This window comes from Oncorhynchus mykiss, chromosome 26 (genome assembly GCF_013265735.2).
Source record: "Oncorhynchus mykiss isolate Arlee chromosome 26, USDA_OmykA_1.1, whole genome shotgun sequence".
Taxonomy (NCBI): Eukaryota; Metazoa; Chordata; class Actinopteri; order Salmoniformes; family Salmonidae; genus Oncorhynchus; species Oncorhynchus mykiss.
Window position 1 is genome coordinate 41,885,087 of NC_048590.1, and position 21,737 is coordinate 41,906,823.

At 40.6% G+C, this 21,737-nt stretch overlaps 2 long non-coding RNA genes, 1 pseudogene and 1 gene segment (V, D, J or C); 2 read left to right on the forward strand and 2 right to left on the reverse strand.

Moving 5' to 3' along the window:
- The first annotated feature begins 2,157 nt into the window (after nucleotides 1-2,157).
- LOC110506829 lies at nucleotides 2,158-3,649 on the forward strand. The segment is given in 3 exon segments: nucleotides 2,158-2,437; nucleotides 2,594-2,941; nucleotides 3,250-3,649. Coding segments are annotated over 3 exon segments (492 nt in total).
- Nucleotides 3,650-6,848: 3,199 nt separating this feature from the next.
- Nucleotides 6,849-10,209, reverse strand: LOC110506831. The gene is made up of 4 exons (XR_005039827.1): nucleotides 9,410-10,209; nucleotides 9,003-9,062; nucleotides 8,637-8,693; nucleotides 6,849-6,927 (listed from the first exon to the last, which is right to left on the reverse strand). It is a non-coding gene; the product is annotated as an uncharacterized LOC110506831 (long non-coding RNA).
- On the reverse strand, nucleotides 8,045-8,159 carry LOC118944570 (annotated as a pseudogene).
- A 5,898-nt stretch (nucleotides 10,210-16,107) lies between the features above and the next one.
- On the forward strand, nucleotides 16,108-18,312 carry LOC118944487. Its single transcript, XR_005039828.1, has 3 exons — nucleotides 16,108-17,639; nucleotides 17,955-18,069; nucleotides 18,229-18,312. It is a non-coding gene; the product is annotated as an uncharacterized LOC118944487 (long non-coding RNA).
- Nucleotides 18,313-21,737: the final 3,425 nt, after the last annotated feature.

Below are 21,737 nucleotides of genomic sequence, written 5' to 3' on the forward strand. Positions count from 1 at the left end.
ACAGTGCTCTTATTACTGTGTAATTAGTCCTGTAAGTACAATTTAAGTATTGCAATTACTCATTACAATCATTACATTGTACCTAGGGTAGGTTACTGCTGTAAGTTAGTGTAAGTACAATGTAACAATGAGTAATTACAATACTTGTTCATCTGCACGTACAGGTATAATTCAGTAACACAGTAATAAGGGCACTGTAATGTAAAGTGTTACAGATTTTTCCAAATGGTGGAACTAAATAGAGTTGAAGTCGGAATTTACATACACCTTAGCCAAATAGATTTAAACTCAGTTTTTCACCATTCCTGACATTTAATCCTAATAAAAAGACCCTGTCTTAGGTCAGTTAGTATCACCACTTTATTTTAAGAATGTGAAATGTCAGAATAATAGTAGAGAGTATTATTTATTTCAGCTTTTATTTCTTTCATCACATTCCCAGTGGGTCAGAAGTTTATATACACTCAATTAGTATTTGGTAGCATTGCCTTTAAAATGTTTAACTTGGGTCAAACGTTTTGGGTAGCCTTCCACAAGCTTCCCACAATAAGTTGGGTGTATTTTGGCCCATTCCTCCTGACAGAGCTGGTGTAACTGAGTCAGGTTTGTAGGCCTCCTTGCTCGCACACGCTTTTTCAGTTCTGCCCACAATTTTTCTGTAGGATTTATGTCAGGGCTTTGTGATGGCCACTCCAATACCATGACTTTGTTGTCCTTAAGCCATTTTGCCACAACTTTGGAAGTATGCTTGGGGTCATTGTCCATTTGGAAGACCCATTTGCGACCAAGCTTTAACTTCCTGACAGATGTCTTGAGATGTTGCTTCAATATATCCACATAATTTCCCTTCCTCATGATGCCACCTATTTTGTGAAGAGCACCAGTCCCTCCTGCAGCATGCACCCCCACAACATGATGCTGCCACCCCCGTGCTTCACAGTTGGGATGGTGTTCTTCGGCTTGCAAACCTCCCCCTTTTTCCTCCAAACATAACGATGGTCATTATGGCCAAACAGTTCTATTTTTGTTTCATCAAACTAGAGGTAATTTCTCTAAAAAGTACAATCTTTGTCCCCATGTGCAGTTGCAAACCGTAGTCTGGCTTTTTTATGGCAGTTTTGGAGCAGTGGCTTCTTCCTTGCTGAGCTGCCTTTCAGGTTATGTCGATATAGGACTCGTTTTACTGTGGATATAGATACTTTTGTACCTGTTTCCTCCAGCATCTTCACAAGGCCCTTTGCTGTTGTTCTGGGATCGATTTGCACTTTTCGCACTAAAGTGCGTTCATCTCTAGAAGACAGAGCGCATCTCCTTCCTGAGCGGTATGACGGCTGCGTGTTCCCATGGTGTTTATACTTGCATACTATTGTTTGTACAGACGAACGTGGTACCTTCAGGCGTTTGTAAATTGCTCCCAAGGATGAACCAGACTTGTAAAGGCTGATTCCTTGTGATTTTCCCATGATATCAGGCAAAGAGGCACTGAGTTTGAAGGTAGGCCTTGAAAAACATCCACAGGTACACCTCCAATTGACTCAAATGATGTAAATTAGCCTATCACAAGCTTCTAAAGCCATTACATTTTCTGGAATTTTCCAAGCTGTTTAAAGGCACAGTCAACTTAGTGTATGTAAACTTCTGACCCACTGGAATTGTGATACAGTCAATTATAAGTGAAGTAATCTGTCTGTAAGCAATTGTTGGAAAAATTACCTTTGTCATGCACAAAGTAGCTGTCCTAACCGACTTGCCAAAACTATAGTTCGTTAACAATAAATTTGTGGAGTGGTTGAAAAATGAGTTTTAATGACTCCAACCTAAGTGTATGTAAACTTCTGTCTTCAACTGTACATAAAGTGCTTTTATTCTAAATGGTCAAACTATTTGTCTCATATATTCATTATTTGATTTTCATAGACAATACTCACTTTTGATGATGAGAATCATCACAGTCCTCATCATGCGTTGTAACAGGAACAGCCTCCCAGTCCTCACTTACAGAAACTCTGACTTAAACATGAAATGAAAGTGTGTTGCGGGTGTGGTGGAGCACAATAACCACTTCCTAAAAGGTTCATCCCCAGGCATCCAATCAGAAAAGCACATTTAGAATGTATTTCTCAGAACTGGGCTTAGATGTACTTTTCCTACACATTTTGACTCAAATTGAAAGGATAGTTCAACTTCAACCATCACAGCGTACTTGCAAAAAATAAAAATGAATGGAGGAATCTTGCACACTTGAGAGCAGTTAAAAAAACATTCTGATACAGTTTAAACCTTTCCTTGACTGGCTCTCGGTGGCCCTCTTTGTTTCCTGTACCTGTGGTAGGTGGACTTGTACACGCAGAAAAAAAAAGGAACTTGCATTCACATCCTTCTTTCAGTAACTGACAGGAAACAATGAACAAGAGAACAGCTCTAACAATTCTATGCTGTAAGTAGAAATGCATTTTATCCACTTGGGAGATACATTGTTTATATTTCATCAGTTTTAAGTACTCTGTTAATTTGGTTTAAAAAATGTAAATGTGTTATGAACATTTTATTTAAATAGCCTCAGTCAATAATATGGTCTTTGTTTTTATGAAAGGTTCCATGTTCTGTGAGGCTTTTGGAGCAGGTCAAAATGAGATTCTAGTGGAACCAGGGGACACAGTCACCCTTGGCTGTGACATTACCCTGGAGTATGAGGTCATGTGGTTTGTTCTTCGTCCTGATGCCACTCTTTCAGTAGCCATCACTATAAAGACAAATACACCCCTGAGCCTCAAAAGGTTTGATGGTCGTTCCGAGTCAGTGTATGACACAGGCCTGTTCCGAAGCAATCTGAGCATACTGAACATCTCAGAGAGTGACGTGGGTCTGTACTACTGTGTTGAGCAGAGGGCTAACATATTTGAGATCGGAAGTGGGACCAAGCTCTCCCTTATCAGTGGTGGTGAGTAAACTCTGCATTATAACTGCATAAATGTGGTTTTGCATTAGGAGTGTTCTAAAAATATACACCTGGTCAATGTTTAATCTCAGTCAATTCAGGATATGTATTTAAATTATAAATCTATACCAAAACATAGTAGGAAGAAACAAATATAATATTTATGTACTCACATGCACTTGATACATTTCTTGATTGTTTTCAATACAGTATGTTTAGAATTGTTTTTCAATTGTGATAAATATAATAAAGTCTGATTAAATCTTTATATTCCCACACCAAGAAGGCATTCTGTCATTCTGTCATTTCAGATCAGCTCTCTACTACTGTTGTTGGGATGAAGTTGTCATGGTTTATCACCTTGATCATAGCCCCCATGTTCTCTGTGCTGGGGTCTGCTCTCTGTGTCTTCTGCTGTTGACGACCTGCTAAGAAATTATTTGCACCCAATAATTCTAATTTTCACATTGAATCATCTTTCTGAAATGTATTTTTTTTATACTTATGTGGTGCAACTCACTGTCTGTAAATCGGGTATTGGTGTTTATTGCGCATTTCATGAAGATAAAAAAAAATAGCTGTCCTCTTACACTGTAGATCCTGACAAAATGAGGATTCTGGAACAATTTGGTTGAAGCCTGTCATCTAGAGGACCAAGAGTGAATATAGGAGGACAAACAGGAATAAAATGTAAAGATGCTGAGAGTAAAAGTAACATTTCTGGTGTTTTATGAAGTCTCCTGTGACACACGGGGTTAAACTTCTGCCACTCCATACATCTAAGTAGGTGGACGATGGGATCTACATGTGTCCAGATTGGTTTCACATCTTTTTATTTATTGTGTTATTCCAGTGTTGATTGAATGACCAGTATGTTCAGGGTGTTAGAGATAGAAATGTATTGAACATGTATTTTAGACATCTGATCTTAAATCATTTACGTCATATCTACCATTCCATCCAAGGACCAATTAACAAAACAGTACTGGTTTAACCATAAATCTGCAACTATAAATATATTTTTTAATCTGCTGTTATACTGTATATAGTGTATTCGGAATGTATTCAGACCACTTGACTTTTCCCCGCATTGTTACGTTACAGCTTATTCTAAAATTGATTAAATTATATTTTTCTTCATCAGTCTACACACAATACTATTTAATTACAAAGCAATTAATTTTTTTTACATTTTGGCACGTGTGCACACATATATATATATAAAAAAGAAGTAGTAAATATCACATTTACATAATTATTCAGACCATGCTTCACAATATGAATGGTGCCAGTTTTCCTCCAGACGTGACAATTGGCATTCAGGCCAGAGTTCAATCTTGGTTTCATCAGACCAGAGAATCTTGTTTCTCATGGTCAGTCCTTTAGCTGCCTTTTGGCAAACTCCAAGTGGGCTGTCATGTGCCTTTTACTGAAGAGTGGCTTCCGTCTGGCCACTCCACCATAAAGACCTGATTGGTGGAGGGCTGCATAGATTGTTGTCCTTCTAGAAGGTTCTCCCATCTCCACAGAGGAACTCTAGAGATCCATCAGTGACCAACAGGATCTTGGTCATCTCCCTGACCAAGGTCATTCTCCCGATTGCTCAGTTTGGCCGGATGGCCAGCTCTAGGAAGAGTCTTGGTCGTTCCAAACTTCTTCCATTTAAGCATGATGGAGGCCACTGTATTATTGGGGAACTTCAATGCTGCAGAAATGTTTCAATACCTTTCCCCAGATCTGTGCCTCGACACAATCCTGTCTCGGAGCTCTACAGACAATTCCTTCGATCTCATGGCTTGGTTTTTTACCTCTGACATGCACTGTCAACTGTGGGACCTTGTTTAGCTTTCCAAATAATGTCCAATCAATTGAATTTACCACAGGTGGACTCCAATCAAGATTTAGAAACAATCAAGGAGGATCAATGGAAACAGGACGCATCGGAGCTTAATTTCGAGTCTGAATACTTATCATATAAGGTATGTTTTAAATGTTTTATTAATTAGATACAATTTCTAAAAACATGTTATCCTTGTTATTATGGGCTATTGTGTGTAGATTGAGGAAAACAACAAATATATTCCATTTTAGAATAAGGCTGTAATGTAACAAAAAGTGGAATGCAGTGAATAACAAATAGACCTTGGATACAAATCAGAAAAGAGCAAGATTTTATTCAAAAGGTTAGAAACATTTGTGTCACTCCACAACTGGTTGACAATACAAAATATATATTTTTAAAACACATTGTGGACCACACAGTTGAGACACTAAAAGCAGTCAGTCAAACATTGCACAGAATGTTCCTTGGAGTCCTCTAAAATAGATTAAATCATCTAAACATTATTGCTATCTATACATAAACAAAGTACAGTAAATAAGAGGACATTCAGGAACTTCTAAAAGGTCTGTGATAGAGGATGAGACAGCAAGCTTTGAAAAGACATTCACATTGTTACCTGATCAAATGTAGCATTTCATTATGGCTGGACAGTTGGCAAAAAATATCCCTAATTTTTCTTGGGAACCATCATTACAAAAAGAACAGTCCCGTTTATCTGAAGGAATGTTTGTGTATCGACCAGTCTTAATATCGCGAGGGGCCAATTCACATCTACATTAGCAAAAATATTCATTAGATAACTGTACATACATCAGGTTGTCACAAAAGTGCATTTAAAAACAGCAGTGTGCACAATTTGTTACTTTCAAATTACTTTCAGTAAAAAATACAAATAAAATCCAACTATGTTGACCTTAAAGAAAATCTTGGATCATAAATACGTATTTGAACGATCCCATCATCATAAGAGGTGTAATCATACAATAGAACATAATGGTTTTGGTATCAGTATAATGACAGTACAGTAAATTGTGCACATCTGTATAAACGTCTCCCCGAATAGGGAACACAGAATGTAATGCTGACAATGATCAAGCGTTATAAAGGTTGAAGAAAATCATAAGTACAGTAGTTGTACAGTAAGGCTGAGGGTTTAAAGTGATAGTTTAGGATTTTACACAACTTATTGTTAGGCTCCTCACTCTGTCAAGTCTTTGGGCCAGGAGAAACAGTAATGGTTCAGTTCCCTTTAAAACAGCCACTTCAAAACGTCACATAACTTAAGCCACCACTAGCTGACGCCCAATAGAAGTGAATGGGACATTGCATTTAGAAAGCACTTTCAAAAAGATTCCAAAGGCGCAAAGCAGCAATCAACATGCCCCTGAGTTTGATTTGATTGATTAGAAATGTTCATGGCAAGCCCACAGACAGGGCAAAATCACAGTGCCTAGCCAACCTTAGTAATAACAAAGCCATCATTTTCGTTGTTCTGCTTTTTTTTTTTAAAGATACATTTCACCCCTTTTTCTCCCCTATTTCGTGGTATCCAATTGTTTTAGTAGCTACTATCTTGTCTCATCGCTACAACTCCCGTACGGGCTCGGGAGAGACGAAGGTTGAAAGTCATGCGTCCTCCGATACACAACCCAACCAAGCCGCACTGCTTCTTAACACAGCGCGCATCCAACCCGGAAGCCAGCCGCACCAATGTGTCGGAGGAAACACCGTGCACCTGGCAACCTTGGTTAGCGCACACTGTGCCCGGCCCGCCACAGGAGTCGCTGGTGCGCGATGAGACAAGGACACCCCTACCGGCCAAGCCCTCCCTAACCCGGACGACGCTAGAGGCCAATTGTGCGTCGCCCCACGTACCTCCCAGTCGCGGCCGGTTACGACAGAGCCTGGGCGCGAACCCAGAGTCTCCGATGGCACAGCTGGCGCTGCAGTACAGCGCCCTTAACCACTGCGCCACCCGGGAGGCCCATTGACGTGTTTTGATTTAGAACATAGGTGGATGATGGGATCTACAGCACGGCCGAGAGAGGTTCTTCATTCAACTTTTTACGATTCCTGATGTGTAGTACTACGCCGCCTAGGCATACTGGTACCAGTACCAGCCAAGCAAGATGTTCGACAGGTAGACCTTCAAAGGCAGAAAAAAAATTACTTATAGTACTCGATTACTTCCTGGTTCTAGCATTAACATAAATTAACACAAATTGCCATACAATTGAACCAATGTTATGTCATGATTTGTCATGACAGAAAATGACTTGATAGCACTACTGCGGGGAAGTCATTGTTGCCACAATACTAACATTGACTTTGATATATTTGTGGTATTAGATAAGCAATATGGTGAAAAAAATGCCACAAAGTCAACGTACTGTATAAAACATGTGGTTAACATTCCATCTGAAGAGCTAATGGGTATGTAGGCTTTAGTTACAGCCCTGCTCAAACACCCAATTCTGCTTTTCAAGGTCCTATTGAGCAGTAGAATCTGGTGTGCTAAAGTATTAATAAAACATTGAAACAATTACAATACTTTTTGAAAAACCTGAAATTAAAAAAAGAAAGGCCTAACTCCCAGTTAAAATGTTGACATAAACTTTGAAGCAAGCTAATGTGATTAATATTTTACAAAGTAGCGTATGCATTCAGGTATCAGGGCAGATATATTGACAAAATTAGATTTAATTATCAATTTCCATGTGTTCTATATTGCTAACGTTCTCTGAATCATTGTAGGGAAGAATGCAATCTCAGCAGCTTTCATATGGTCCAAAACTTGAGCGAATGACAAATTGACTTATACAAATTATACTTTTACAAAGGTAATGCACCTGCAGCACTGGAAAGTTGTTCAGGAGTCGCCTGAAGTGTGAGAGGAATGGGAGATAGTGGAATCCTGCAGTGCTGAGAGCTTGTAGAGTGGACGACTGGCTACTACTCTGAACTTAGTGTGGTGAGCTAGCGGGGACTCAGAGCTGCTGAGGCATCACCAAAGTGGTGGTACACAGAGTGGAAGAGGAAAAGTCCAGTGGTCTAGCAGAGTACCAAATGTGTACGCAGAGTAGTGTTGGGATTGTTTACTTTCTGAATTCAAGCCATTTCTCCAACTGTCTACACATTCAAATGAATAGAGGACGCGTACTGGGAGATGCATTGTTAGGAATTGTGGGGAGGTTCGGCGGTCGGGCTGTGCGTTCCACGCAGTTGGTGGACTCAGAGCCATGTAGCTATGTCACAACAGGACACAGGACTACCGCGTCTCAGCGTTTCATTAATGGTCCCCAGATAGTGGACGCATCAGATATTAAACTGACAGGAACAGATACTACACTTTATCTTAGCCAAAAGGCAGTCAAGTATCTTAACTGTCAAACTAAATATGGCCAGAGGAGCCAGATGTGTGCATACATACAATCACACACATTCCAAAACATATTGGCACATAAACCAGATCTGACCAACTTCTAACTCCTAATCAGAGGTGATCATGACATCGAGTTTGACAACTTTACTTTCTAGTTCTACATGACAGATCCCAAACAATAACTTGGAATGCATTTGATTTCAAATATAAACAGATCTCCCATTATTTAGAATGTTGCTGTGCATTAGTTCACACCATCGCTGTCTCTGCGATGTTAAAATGTGGCCTTTCAATGACAGATTGACAGGGTTTTCACTTGATACAATTCTGTTGGTTCTACTGCAACACAAACTCATTAAGTGCTTGGTAGATTTTGTAATACTATTTGAACCAAGTTCTGCTATTACAGCACTACACAGCTCATAATCTGCTCAGTAATCTAGTTCAATTTAAAGATCAAATGATGACTATACCTGGTGTGGTTGAAAATGGTTGGGGGGCTGCGGTGGTGGTTGAACTCTCAGTGCTACCTGAAAATATATTGTAAGCTAAATACAATTGTCATGCTTGAATAACAAATACTTCTGCACTACAAAAACGGTTATCTCAGCATTTCCCAAAAATGGTCCTGGGGACCCCAATGGGTACACGTTTTGTTTTTTTGCCTTATCACTATGCAGCTGATTCAAATAATCAAAGTTTGATGAGCTCATTATTTTAATCAGCTGTGTAGTGCTAAGGGGGGAATCACAAATGTGTACCACCTGGGGTCCCCCGGTTTGAGTTTGGTAAACCCTGGTCTATGTACTTCCAGGTTAAAGATCAGGTGACAATAATACCCCCTGGTGTGGTTGTAGATGGTTGGGGGAATGCTGTGGTGGTTGAACTCTCAATACTTCCTGAAAATAGATAAGCAAAATACACTTGTCATGCTTGAATAACAAATATCTCTGTACTACAAAAACAATTATTATTATTATCTACTTCCTAGTCAAAGATCAGGGGACAACAATACCTCCTGGTGTGGAGGTTGTACTATCTGAAAATACTTCATAAGCAAAATAAGCTTCATTAGTTTGTGTTAAATAGTGCTGCAATGTTTACAATAGCAATAACAGATTATAACTGATGTTTAATCCCTTCAGTACAGCTAAGCAACAGTGGAACTTCAGAAACTGCTCTACTGTCACATGTACTTCCACTCAAACTTTTTTTTGCATTAAAAAATTGACAGGAGGCTTCTTACTTGGAATTTGAATTACAAATCTCTTTAGAATTGTAGAAGCGCAGTCCACATAAAAGTGTTGCTTTACATCTTCTTTGGTTACATTCCAAATTACAACAGCAAGGCCGTTGTTGTCATTCTTCAACTGGATCCTGTCCTGATAACGTGGATCCACAGTCAACTCTGACAGCTTCTTGCTATACTCGAACACTTGGCCAATTTTCTCTGTACATACACTGAAGTTTGACACAGGTCATCATCAGGTATTTCTATGGATAGGGATTCCCCCACACGACAACGAAGTATATCCAAGAAAACTGTAAAAAAAATGAGAAAAACCATATTCACTGCACAATTTTTACAGCCACAACGAAAATTAAACATTAACATTAAATAATGTTACTCTCCAGGCTTATTTTCAAGATGCTGGTGCTATCTACATACACCTTCCCTCAGCCAACGCTACAGAAAAAAAATCTAAGCAGTATTTTTAAATATTGACTAATAAAGGTGTCAAGATTATTTTCAATAAAACATTTTTTTAAAGGCTATAACGATGATTAAAAATGTACCCTAAGCGACCGATAAATGGACAATGGCAGATTTTCTTCAATCCCGTCAGTCATGTTGACTGACTCAAATTTATGCTGGTGGAACCTCTGCTGTAGTGCAGCCATGTAAATGAGCTATTGATATAATAGCTGACCATGCAATAGCTGACCATTGTAACCTGGGCATGACCTTAATCTTTCGGTGAACCAGTGTCAGTGTCTGGTAGGCAAAAAATAGTCACCAGCCACTCAGACTATTAACTAGCTCTCAAGAACCCAAGGGGCCATACAGCCATTGGGTTCTCATTCAAACCATTGATAACAGAAAATGTGTACAACACCCTGGACGCTCTGTCTAACCGTTAATAACCATTACATACAATATGCCTTTGAAATCTCAAACTACTTTCATACCACCCCATTTTAAAAACACAGATTCCTACAGAGGGGAATCCTGAGCTAATTAAAACTCTGGTCAGTGTTCAATAAAAATCAGTGGGAAAAAAACATTTTGTATCTCTAAAAAGTTATTTTGGATAATAATTGAGTGTTTAAGACTTGCAAAATCCTAGATTTTCATTAACTGCAATAAGAAATTACATTCAAATAATGTTTTTGCTTTTTAAATAGAAATTCAAAAGCCCAAATTGTGAACATTAAATTGCCAAAACATTGAAAATATACTTAGTTTGCATTTGATGACTATTTTTTCCATTCCTTAGTCATCATCTCATCTCTGCTCAGCCAGTAACAGCCAAACATTAACTATGTACTCCCCATACTGTTCTGTGTTTAGTTATCCTATTTATACTGAACAAGAATTTCAACACAAAATGTAAAGTGTTGGTCCCATGTTTCATGAGCTGAAATAAAAGATCCCAGAAATGTTCCATACGGACAAAAAAAAAAATCTTAAATTGTGCACACATTTGTTTACATCCCTTTTAGTGAGCATTTCTTCTTTGCCAAGACAATCCATCCACCTGACAGGCATGTAATATCAAGAAGCTGATTAAACAGCATGATCATTACACAGCAACTTGTGCTGTGGAAAATAAAAAGGCCAATAAAATGTGCAGTTTTGCCACAACAAAATGCCACAGATGTCTCATGCTTTGAGGGAGTGTGCAATTGACATGCCGACTGCAGGAATGTCCACCAGAGCCGTTGCCAGAGAATTTAATATTAATTTTGCTCACAACTGCAGACCACGTACGTGTAACTACACCAGCCCAGGACCTCCACATCCGGCGTCTTTGCCTGTGGGATCGTCTGAGACCAGTCACCCGGACAGCTGATGAAACAGTTATTACAACCAAATAATTTTTGCACAAACGGTCAGAAACTGTCTCAGGGAAGCTCATCTTTGTGCTCGTCATCCTTGCCAGGATCTTGACCTGACTGTAGTTTGGCGTCTTAACCGACTTCAGTGGGCAATGCTCACCTTCAATGGCCACTGTCACTCTGGAGAAGTGTGCTTGCTTTTTACACATTTGGAGCTGGACCAGTAGCAGAGGTCATCGGCAAACTGTGAAACTTGACCTATGGTGGGTGGAGGGTAGTAAATATCTGATATGTAGAGTAAAAAAAGTAGCAGGCTTAGAACTGCCCCTTGTGGGACACCTGCTTCAGGGGTGAAAGGTGAGGATATTGCTGTGGAGACCTTCACTTTAATTGTACGGTTGTGGAGAAAGCTAGTGATTATGTTTCTGATGGAGAGTGGTAGTTTGAGATTGGAGTCTGCAAGCCGGTATCTTACCTCATTTGCACACACTGTATATATACTGTAATGGAGCAGGTCTCAAACCCTCGACCTTCCAGCCCGAAGTCCAGCACGCTATCCACTGTGCCACAAAAGCATGCTCCGAACGGCAAGGTCGATATCCCAGGGTCGTTACACTACTCCCTCCTTTCAAAGAGCGCATCCTCGCGCTAGCTTGCGACTCTACGTCTTACACGGAACCCAAAACAGCTGTGCTCGTGCGCTATCGTGCATAAATGTATTTTGTCCCCCTACACCAAACGCGATCACGACACGCAGGTTAAAATATCAAAACAAACTCTGAACCAATGACATTCATTTGGGGACAGGTCGAAAAGCATTAAACATGTTGCTTCTCAGCCAAGGGAGTGGGCTCACTCACAATTTTGCCTAAGAACTCAGCCATGAATAAAGAATGGCACCAACACATCCTCCAAGAGCAACTTCTCCCAACCATCCAGGAACAGTTTGGTGACGAACAATGCCTTTTCCAGCATGATGGAGCACCTTGCCATTGGTCAAAAGTGGCTTGGGGATCAAAACATCGATATTTTGGGTCCATGGCCAGGAAACTCCCCAGACCTTAATCCCATTGAGAACTTGTGGTCAATCCCAAAGAGGAGGGTGGACAAACAAAAACCCAAAAATTCTGACAAACTCCAAGCATTGATTATGCAAGAATGGGCTGCCATCAGTCAGGTTGTGGCCCAGAAGTTAATTGACAGCATGCCAAGGCGGATTGTAGAGGTCTTGAAAAAGATCAACACTGCAAATATTGCCTCTTTGCATCAACTTCATGTAATTGTCAATAAAAGCCTTTGACACTTATGAAATGCTTGTAATTATACTTCAGTATTCCATAGTAACATCTGACAAAAATATCTAAAGACACTGAAGCGGCAAACTTTGTGAAAATTAATATTTGTGTCATTCTCAAAACTTTTGGCCATGACTGTACATCTGCTCTCCTTTCTAGCCAATGCAGCTAAAAACCCAGTGCAGGCTCCTGGCAGGTTTTTGCAGATAAAAGGGGAATTTATAACGTTAACATAACCACAAAAAGTTAGCCAAACATTTGAGTTTATCTGCACGAACCCAGCCTTTACTATGAATCATCCATACACCAATTGGCTTAATCATTTATCTACTAACTAAATAATCACAGAAATGCATAAACAAACAACACAGTAGATATGGTTACCTTACAAGGAAATGATAGGGAAGGTTCCCTAGTGGGCTAAGCCGATATGACGGCTTGGTGGACAAAGGGAAGTTGGTGTGGACTGAGAACAGAGGGAAAGACAAAAAGGATTCACTACACAGTTGATAATTATATTAATTTAAATGCTAATCCTTTGCACATGAACGCTCATTCGGGAATAACTGGAATCAATATACAGTGTATCACAAAAGTGAGTACACCCCTCACATTTTTGTAAATATTTGAGTATATCTTTTCATGTGACAACACTGAAGAAATTACACTTTGCTACAATGTAAAGTAGTGAGTGTACAGCTTGTATAACAGTGTAAATTTGCTGTCCCCTCAAAATAACTCAACACACAGCCATTCATATCTAAACCGCTGGCAACAAAAGTGAGTACACCCCTAAGTGAAAATGTCCAAATTGGGCCCAATTACCCATTTTCCCTCCCCGGTGTCATGTGACTCGTTAGTGTTACAAGGTCTCAGGTGTGAATGGGGAGCAGGTGTGTTAAATTTGGTGTCATCGCTCGCACACTCCCTCATACTGACTGGTCACTGGAAGTTCAACATGGCACCTCATGGCAAAGAACTCTCTGAGGATCTGAAAAAAATAATTGTTGCTCTACATAAAGATGGCCTGGGCTATAAGAAGATTGTCAAGACCCTGAAACTGAGCTGCAGCACAGTGGCCAAGACCATACAGCGGTTTAACTGGACAGGTTCCACTCAGAACAGGCCTCGCCATGGTCGACCAAAGAAGTTGAGTGCACGTGCTCAGCGTCATATCCAGAGGTTGTCTTTGGGAAATAGACGTATGAGTGCTACCAGCATTGCTGCAGAGGTTGAAGGGGTGGGGGGTCAGCCTGTCAGTGCTCAGACCATACACCGTACACTGCATCAAATTGGTCTGCATGGCTGTCGTCCCAGAAGCAAGCCTCTTCTAAAGATGATGCACAAGAAAGCCCGCAAACAGTTTGCTGAAGACAAGCAGACTAAGGACATGGATTACTGGAACCATGTCCTGTGGTCTGATGAGACCAAGATAAACTTATTTGGTTCAGATGGTGTCAAGCGTGTGTGGCGGAAACCAGGTGAGGAGTACAAAGACAAGTGTGTCTTGCCTACAGTCAAGCATGGTGGTGGGAGTGTCATGGTCTGGAGCTGCAGGAGTGCTGCCGGCATTGGGGATCTACAGTTCATTGAGGGAACCATGAATGCCAACATGTACTGTGACATACTGAAGTCTCCCTTCAGAGACTGGGCCGCAGAGCACTATTCAGACATGATAACAACCCCAAACACACCTCCAAGACGACCACTGCCTTGCTAAAGAAGCTGAGGTTAAAGGTGATGGACTGGCCAAGCATGTCTCCAGACCTAAACCCTATTGAGCATCTGTGGGGCATCCTCAAATGGTAGGTGGAGGAGTACAAGGTCTCTAACATCCACCAGCTCCGTGATGTCGTCATGGAGGAGTGGAAGAGGACTCCAGTGGCAACCTGTGAAGCTCTGGTGAACTCCATGCTCAAGAGGGTTAAGGCAGTGCTGGAAAATGATGGTGGCCACACAAAATATTGACACTTTGGGCCCAATTTGGACATTTTCACTTATGGGTGTACTCACTTTTGTTGCCAGCAGTTTAGACATTAATGTCTGTGTGTTGAGTTATTTTGAAGGGACAGCAAATTTACACTGTTATACAAGCTGTACAATCACTACTTTATATTGTAGCAAAGTGTCATTTCTTCAGTGTTGTCACATGAAAAGATATACTCAAATATTTACAAAAATGTGAGGGGTGTACTCACTTTTGTGATATACTGTATATTTACGCTCAGTGTGTCGTCCGTCTGCCTGTTGGAGAGTTCATCCGAGCGTCTCACTGCTTCCCTGGAAAAGTATTTTGTGGTTAGAATGGATACTTCAGAGTACCATTCAGAACTGTTCTCCTAGGATAGATGTTTCGGCAGTTGTCGGGCTTCGCATCCCAGGTTGACATCATTTCTAGCTGCAGACTAGTAATTAGTATCTAAGATTTGCTCTTATTCTGTCGGGATCGATAGTCTCAGTCTAACTATTTCCTGCCGTGTAGCCAATGCTAGTTAAACTTTAGGGAATACAATTATTTCACATTACAGGTTTAACATCATATTACATCATTTCACAAATAGTTTAATATTTACTCATTCATTTTATACAATAATTAGATGCAAACCCCATAATTGAGAAATGTACATATTCAGAGATATAGTTATGTGTTTCCTGTCCTCTCTGAGGTCACCAAATGAAACACACTCATCATACCCGTCCCTTAAGTGTCCACGGACCACAGGGGAGAGTCTCCGCCAGGAATTTACGACCTGAGATAACAGAACCTGGGTGTAGGAGAGAGAGGGATAGAGGCGGATGCCACAATCTATACCCAGAAAAGGCCACATGACACAAGGCAAAAAATCTGTCGTTCTGCCCCTGGGCAAGGCAGTTAACCCACTGTTCCCAGGTACTGAATACATGGATGTCGATTAAGGCAGACCTCTGTATCTCTCTGATTCAGAGGGGTTGGGTTGAATGCAGAAGACACATTTCAGAGGAATGCATTCAGTTGTACAATTGACTAGATCTTTCCCTTTCTTGGTCACCTCCCTGACCAAGGCCCATCTCCCCCGATTGCTCTTTTTGGCCGGGCGGACAGCTCTAGGAAGAGTCTTGGGTGGTTCCAAACACAGTGGCCTCCATCATTCAAAAATGGAGGCCACTGTGTTCTTGGGGACCTTCAATGCTGCAGATGTTTTTGGTACCCTTCCCCAGAGCTGTGCCTCGACACAATCCCGTCTCGGAGCTCTACGGACAATTCCTTCAACCTCATGGCTTGGTTTTTGCTCTGACATACACTGTCAACCGTGGGACCTTATATAGACAGGTGTGTTCCTTTCCAAATCATGTCCAATCAATTGAATTTACCCCAGGTGGACTCCAATCAAGTTGTAGAAACATCTCAAGGATGATCAATGGAAACAGGATGCACATGAGCTCAATTTCGAGTCTCATAGCAAAGGGTCTGAATACTTATGTAAATAAGGTATTTCTGTTATTAATTTGTAATACGTTTGCAAACATTTCTAAAAACCTGTTTTTCGCTTTGTTATTATGTGGCATTGTGTGTAGATTGCTGAGGATTGTTTATTTTGTATCCATTTTAGAATAAGCCTGTAACGTAACAAACTTTTGAAAAGGTAAAGGGGTCTGAATACTTTCCGAATGCACTGTATAGAGAGCGAGAGAGAGAGCAGAGTTTTCCATCGTATTCCCCCATGTTAGGCTAGCTTCCTCTCTGTAGTGTATGTAGGTCTTTGTTAACAAATATTTACGGTGTGATTTTTTGATAACACTTTACATTACAGTGCTCTTATTACTGTGTAATTAGTCCTGTAAGTACAATTTAAGTATTGCAATTACTCATTACAATCATTACATTGTACCTAGGGTAGGTTACTGCTGTAAGTTAGTGTAAGTACAATGTAACAATGAGTAATTACAATACTTGTTCATCTGCACGTACAGGTATAATTACACAGTAATAAGGGCACTGTAATGTAAAGTGTTACAGATTTTTCAAAATGGTGGAACTAAATACATAAAGTGCTTTTATTCTAAATTGTCAAACTATTTGTCTCATATATTCATTATTTGATTTTCATAGACAATACTCACTTTTGATGATGAGAATCATCACAGTCCTCATCATGCATTGTAACAGGAACAGCCTCCCAGTCCTCACTTACAGAAAACTTAAAACATGAAATGAAAGTGTTGGGGGTGTGGTGGAGCACAATAACCATTTCCTAAAATGTTTACCCCCAGACATATCAGTCAGAAAAGCACATTAAGAATGTATTTCTCAGAACAGCGACTAGATTTACTGATCCTTCGCATGTTTTGACTAAAATGTAAATGTTCAACTTTCACTGTCACAGTGTACTTGCAAAAATCTCATGAATTTGATGAAGAACATTGTGTTTTATTCCACAGTGTTTGTTAACAGAAATGTATTTGTTCCATGACCTCTGCACTGCATGGAGCTGTTCATTTCCAGTATCTATTCAATAGAACTGTGCTATTGGCTGTTCTATGAGCAAATACAAAACGTTAAATGGAGGAATCTTGAAAACATGAGAGCAGTTTTTTTTTAAACATTCTGATGCAGTTCAAACCATGGCTTGATGGGCTCTTGGTGGCCCTCTGTTTCCTGTACCAGTGGTAGGTGGACTTGTTACCCACAGAAAAAAATAAATGTGTTGATGCATTCACATCCTATGGACAGTTCTTTCAGGAACTGACAGGAAACAATGAAAAAGAGAACAGCTCTAACAATTCTATGTTGTGAGTAGAAATGTATTTTATCCACTTGGGAGATACATTGTATATATTTGATTAAGTTTCAGTATTCTGTTAATTAATAAGGGTTAAAACCTTTAAATGTCCATGCTCTGAGGCTTTGGGAGCAGGTCAAAATGAGATTCTAGTGAAACCAGGGGACACATCGGCTGTGACATTACCCTGGAGGACGAGATCATGTGGTTTTTGAGGCAGTGTATTACACAGGCCTGTTCAGAAGCAATCTGAGCATACTGACCATCTCAGAGAGCGACGTGGGTCTGTACTACTGTGTTGAGCAGAGGGCTAACATATTTGAGATCGGAAGTGGGACCAAGCACTCCCTTATCAGTGGTGGTGAGTAAACTGCATTATGACTGCATAACTGTGGTTTTGCATTGGGAGCATTCTAAAAAATATACACCCGGTTCAATAAAGTTTAATCTCAAGTCAATTCAGGATATGGATTTCAATTATAAATATATACCATAACAGTTGGATGAAACAAATGTAATATATTTATGTCACAAGCTGCTATATGCACTAGATATATTTCTACGTTTTTAATACAGTACGTTTAAGATTGTGTTAAATGTGATTAAATCTTTATATTCACACACAAAGAAAGCTGTAAATAACAGTTGAACTGTTTTGAACATTCTGTCATTTCAGATCAGCTCTCTACTACTGTTGTTGGAATGAAGTTGTCATGGTTTATCACCTTGATCATAGCCCCCATGTTCTTTGTGCTGGGGTCCGTTCTCGGTGTCTGCCTGTTGACGACCTGGTAAGAAATCATTTACACCCAATAATTCTAAAACGTTCACATAATCAGCTTTCTGAAATGTCTTAATATTTACATGGTGCACCTCACACTGTCATCCAGCTGTTCTTTATTTTCACATTTATGATGGATAAAAAAAATAATACATGTCTTCTGTTATAGATCCTGACAAATGTGGATTCTGGAACAACTTGGTTGAAGCCTGCCATCTAGTGGACCAATATCCAGAAAAGCACAAATTATGTGATGGTAAGTTGGTGGTTGAAGATATCCCTCTAGTGGTGTGGGGGCTGTGCTTTGGCAAAGTGGGTGGGGTTATATCCTTCCTGTTTGGCCCTGTCCTGGGGTGTCCTCGGAGTGGGCCACAGTGTCTCCTGACCCCTCCTGTCTCAGCCTCCAGTATTTATGCTGCAGTAGTTTATGTGTCGGGGGGCTAGGGTCAGTTTGTTATATCTGGAGTACTTCTCCTGTCCTATTTGGTGTCCTGTGTGAATCTAAGTGTGCGTTCTCTAATTCTCTCCTTCTCTCTTTCTCTCTCTCGGAGGACCTGAGCCCTAGGACCATGCCCCAGGACTACCTGACATGATGACTCCTTGCTGTCCCCAGTCCACCTGACTGTGCTGCTGCTCCAGTTTCAACTATTCTGCCTTATTATTATTCGACCATGTTGGTCATTTATGAACATTTGAACATCTTGACCATGTTTTGTTATAATCTCCACCCGGCACAGCCAGAAGAGGACTGACCACCCCACATAGCCTGGTTCCTCTCTAGGTGTCTTCCTAGGTTTTGGCCTTTCTAGGGAGTTTTTCCTAGCCACCGTGCTTCTACACCTGCATTGCTTGCTGTTTGGGGTTTTAGGCTGGGTTTCTGTACAGCACTTTGAGATATCAGCTGATGTACGAAGGGCTATATAAATACATTTGATTTTATTTTATTTGATTAGGGTAGAGGACCAAACATAATAAAATTGAAAGATGACAAAAATAACATTTCTGGTGTCCCGTGATCCACTGGGCCAAACTTCTGTCACGCCTTACATCTAAGTAGGTGGTCGATGGGGACTACAGATGTTCACACATTTGTTGCAAACCTTGTGTGTCTGACTCGTGTTGATTGCATGAGCAAAATGTTCAGGGCGTTAAGAGATAAATAATATTGTTCTATTCAATACATTTCTTAGACATCTTAAAACCATGTGTCACATTTACCATTCCATCCAAGGACCAATTTTCAAAACAGCCGTGGCTTTACCATCAAGCTGAACAACCTGCTATGTATACAACACACTTCAACCAAATCAGAAAATAGCAACATTTTATTCAAAGGTTAGATGTAAAATGTATAAAAGTCACTCCACAACTGGTTGAAAATACAGAATAGGATTTAAAAACACATTGTGGTGCAGAGTTGAGACAGTAATAGTAAAACATTGCACGGTATTTCCTTTGGCGCCCTCTAATATATTAAATAATCTAAATATTATTGCTATCAGTTATCATACATCCATACACATTTGAAACAGTTTCATAGTTGAATACCTCTTAACTCACTTTCTACAAAGTAGGCTACTGACCTTGAGATACTGAGAAAGGTGAGGATTGTTGTTGTTGTTGTCGTCTAGTTGTTTAAAAACTCATTTGGGAGGTTATACAAAACACAGCTTAAAACACTGTCCTGAAACAGGTCAGTGTTGTATACAGTAATGCATGGTTCAGTTCCCTTTAAAACAGCCACTTCAAAACGTCACATAACTTAAGCCACCACTAGCTGACGCCCAATAGAAGTGAATGGGACATTGCATTTAGAAAGCACTTTCAAAAAGATTCCACTGGCGCAACGCAGCAATCAACATGCCCCTGAGTTTGATTTGATTGATTAGAAATGTTAATGGCAAGCCCACAGACAGGGCAATATTTTTAATTTAATCTTTATTTAACCAGGTAGGCTAGTTGAGAACAAGTTCTCATTTGCAACTGCGACCTGGCCAAGATAAAGCAAAGCAGTGTGACACAGACAACAGAGTTACACATGGAGTAAACAATAAACAATAATAAAATAATAATAATAAAATTTGATTTGAAACAAGTCAATGACACAGTAGAAAAAATAAAGTCTATATACAGTGTGTGCAAAAGGCATGAGGTGGTAGGCAATAAATAGGCCATAGGAGCAAATAATTACAGTTTAGCAGATTAACACAAGTGATAAATGAGCAGATGATGTGCAAGTAGAGATACTGGTGTGCAAAAGAGCAGAAAAGTAAATACAATAAAAACAGTATGGGATGAGGTAGGTAGATTGGGTGGGCTATTTACAGATGGACTAAGTACAGCTGCAGTGATCGGTTAGCTGCTCAGATAGCTGATGTTTAAAGTTGGTGAGGGAAATAAGTCTCCAACTTCAGCGATTTTTGCAATTCGTTCCAGTCACTGTCAGCAGAGACCTGGTAGGAAAGGCGGCCAAATGAGGTGTTGGCTTTGGGGATGATCAGTGAGATATACCTGCTGGAATGTGTGCTACGGGTGGGTGTTGTTATCGTGACCAGTGAACTGAGATAAGGCGGAGCTTTACCTAGCATAGACTTATAGATGACCTGGAGCCAGTGGGTCTGGCGACGAATATGTAGCGAGGGCCAGCCGACTAGAGCATACAGGTCACAGTGGTGGGTGGTATAAGGTGATTTGGTAACAAAACGGATGGCACTGTGATAGACTGCATCCAGTTTGCTGAGTAGTGTTGGAAGCTAAATTTGTAGATGACATCGCCGAAGTCGAGGATCGGTAGGATAGTCAGTTTTACTAGGGTAAGTTTGGCGGCGTGAGTGAAGGAGGCTTTGTTGCGAAATAGGAAGCCGATTCTAGGTTTGATTTTGGATTGGAGATGTTTAATATGAGTCTGGAAGGAGAGTTTACAGTCTAGCCAGACACCTAGGTATTTATAGTTGTCCACATATTCTAGGTCGGAACCGTCCAGGGTGGTGATGCTAGTCGGGCGGGCGGGTGCGGGCAGCGAACGATCGAAAAGCATGCATTTGGTTTTACTAGTGTTTAAGAGCAGGAAGGAGTGTTGTATGGCATTGAAGCTCGTTTGGAGGTTAGTAAGCACAGTGTCCAAGGAAAGGCCAGATGTATACAGAATGGTGTCGCCTGCGTAGAGGTGGATCAAGGAATCGCCTGCAGCAAGATCGACATCATTGATATATACAGGGAAAAGAGTCGGCCAGAGAATTGAACCCTGTGGTACCCCCATAGAGAATGCCAGAGGTCCGGACAACATGCCCCCCGATTTGACACACTGAACTCTGTCTGAGAAGTAGTTGGTGAACCAGGCGAGGCAGTCATTAGAAAAACCAAGGCTATTGAGTCTGCTGATGAGAATACGGCGATTGACAGAGTCGAAAGCCTTGGCCAGGTCGATGAAGACGGCTGCACAGTACGGTCTTTAAACGATGACGGTTATGATATTGTTTAGTACCTTGAGCGTGGCTGAAGTGCACCATTGACTGGCTCGGAAGCCGGATTGCACAGCGGAGAAGTTACGGTGGGATTCGAAATGGTCAGTGATCTGTTTATTAACTTGGCTTTCGAAGACTTTAGATAGGAAGGGCAGGATGGATATAGGTCTGTAACAGTTTGGGTCCAGGGTGTCACCCCCTTTGAAGAGGGGGA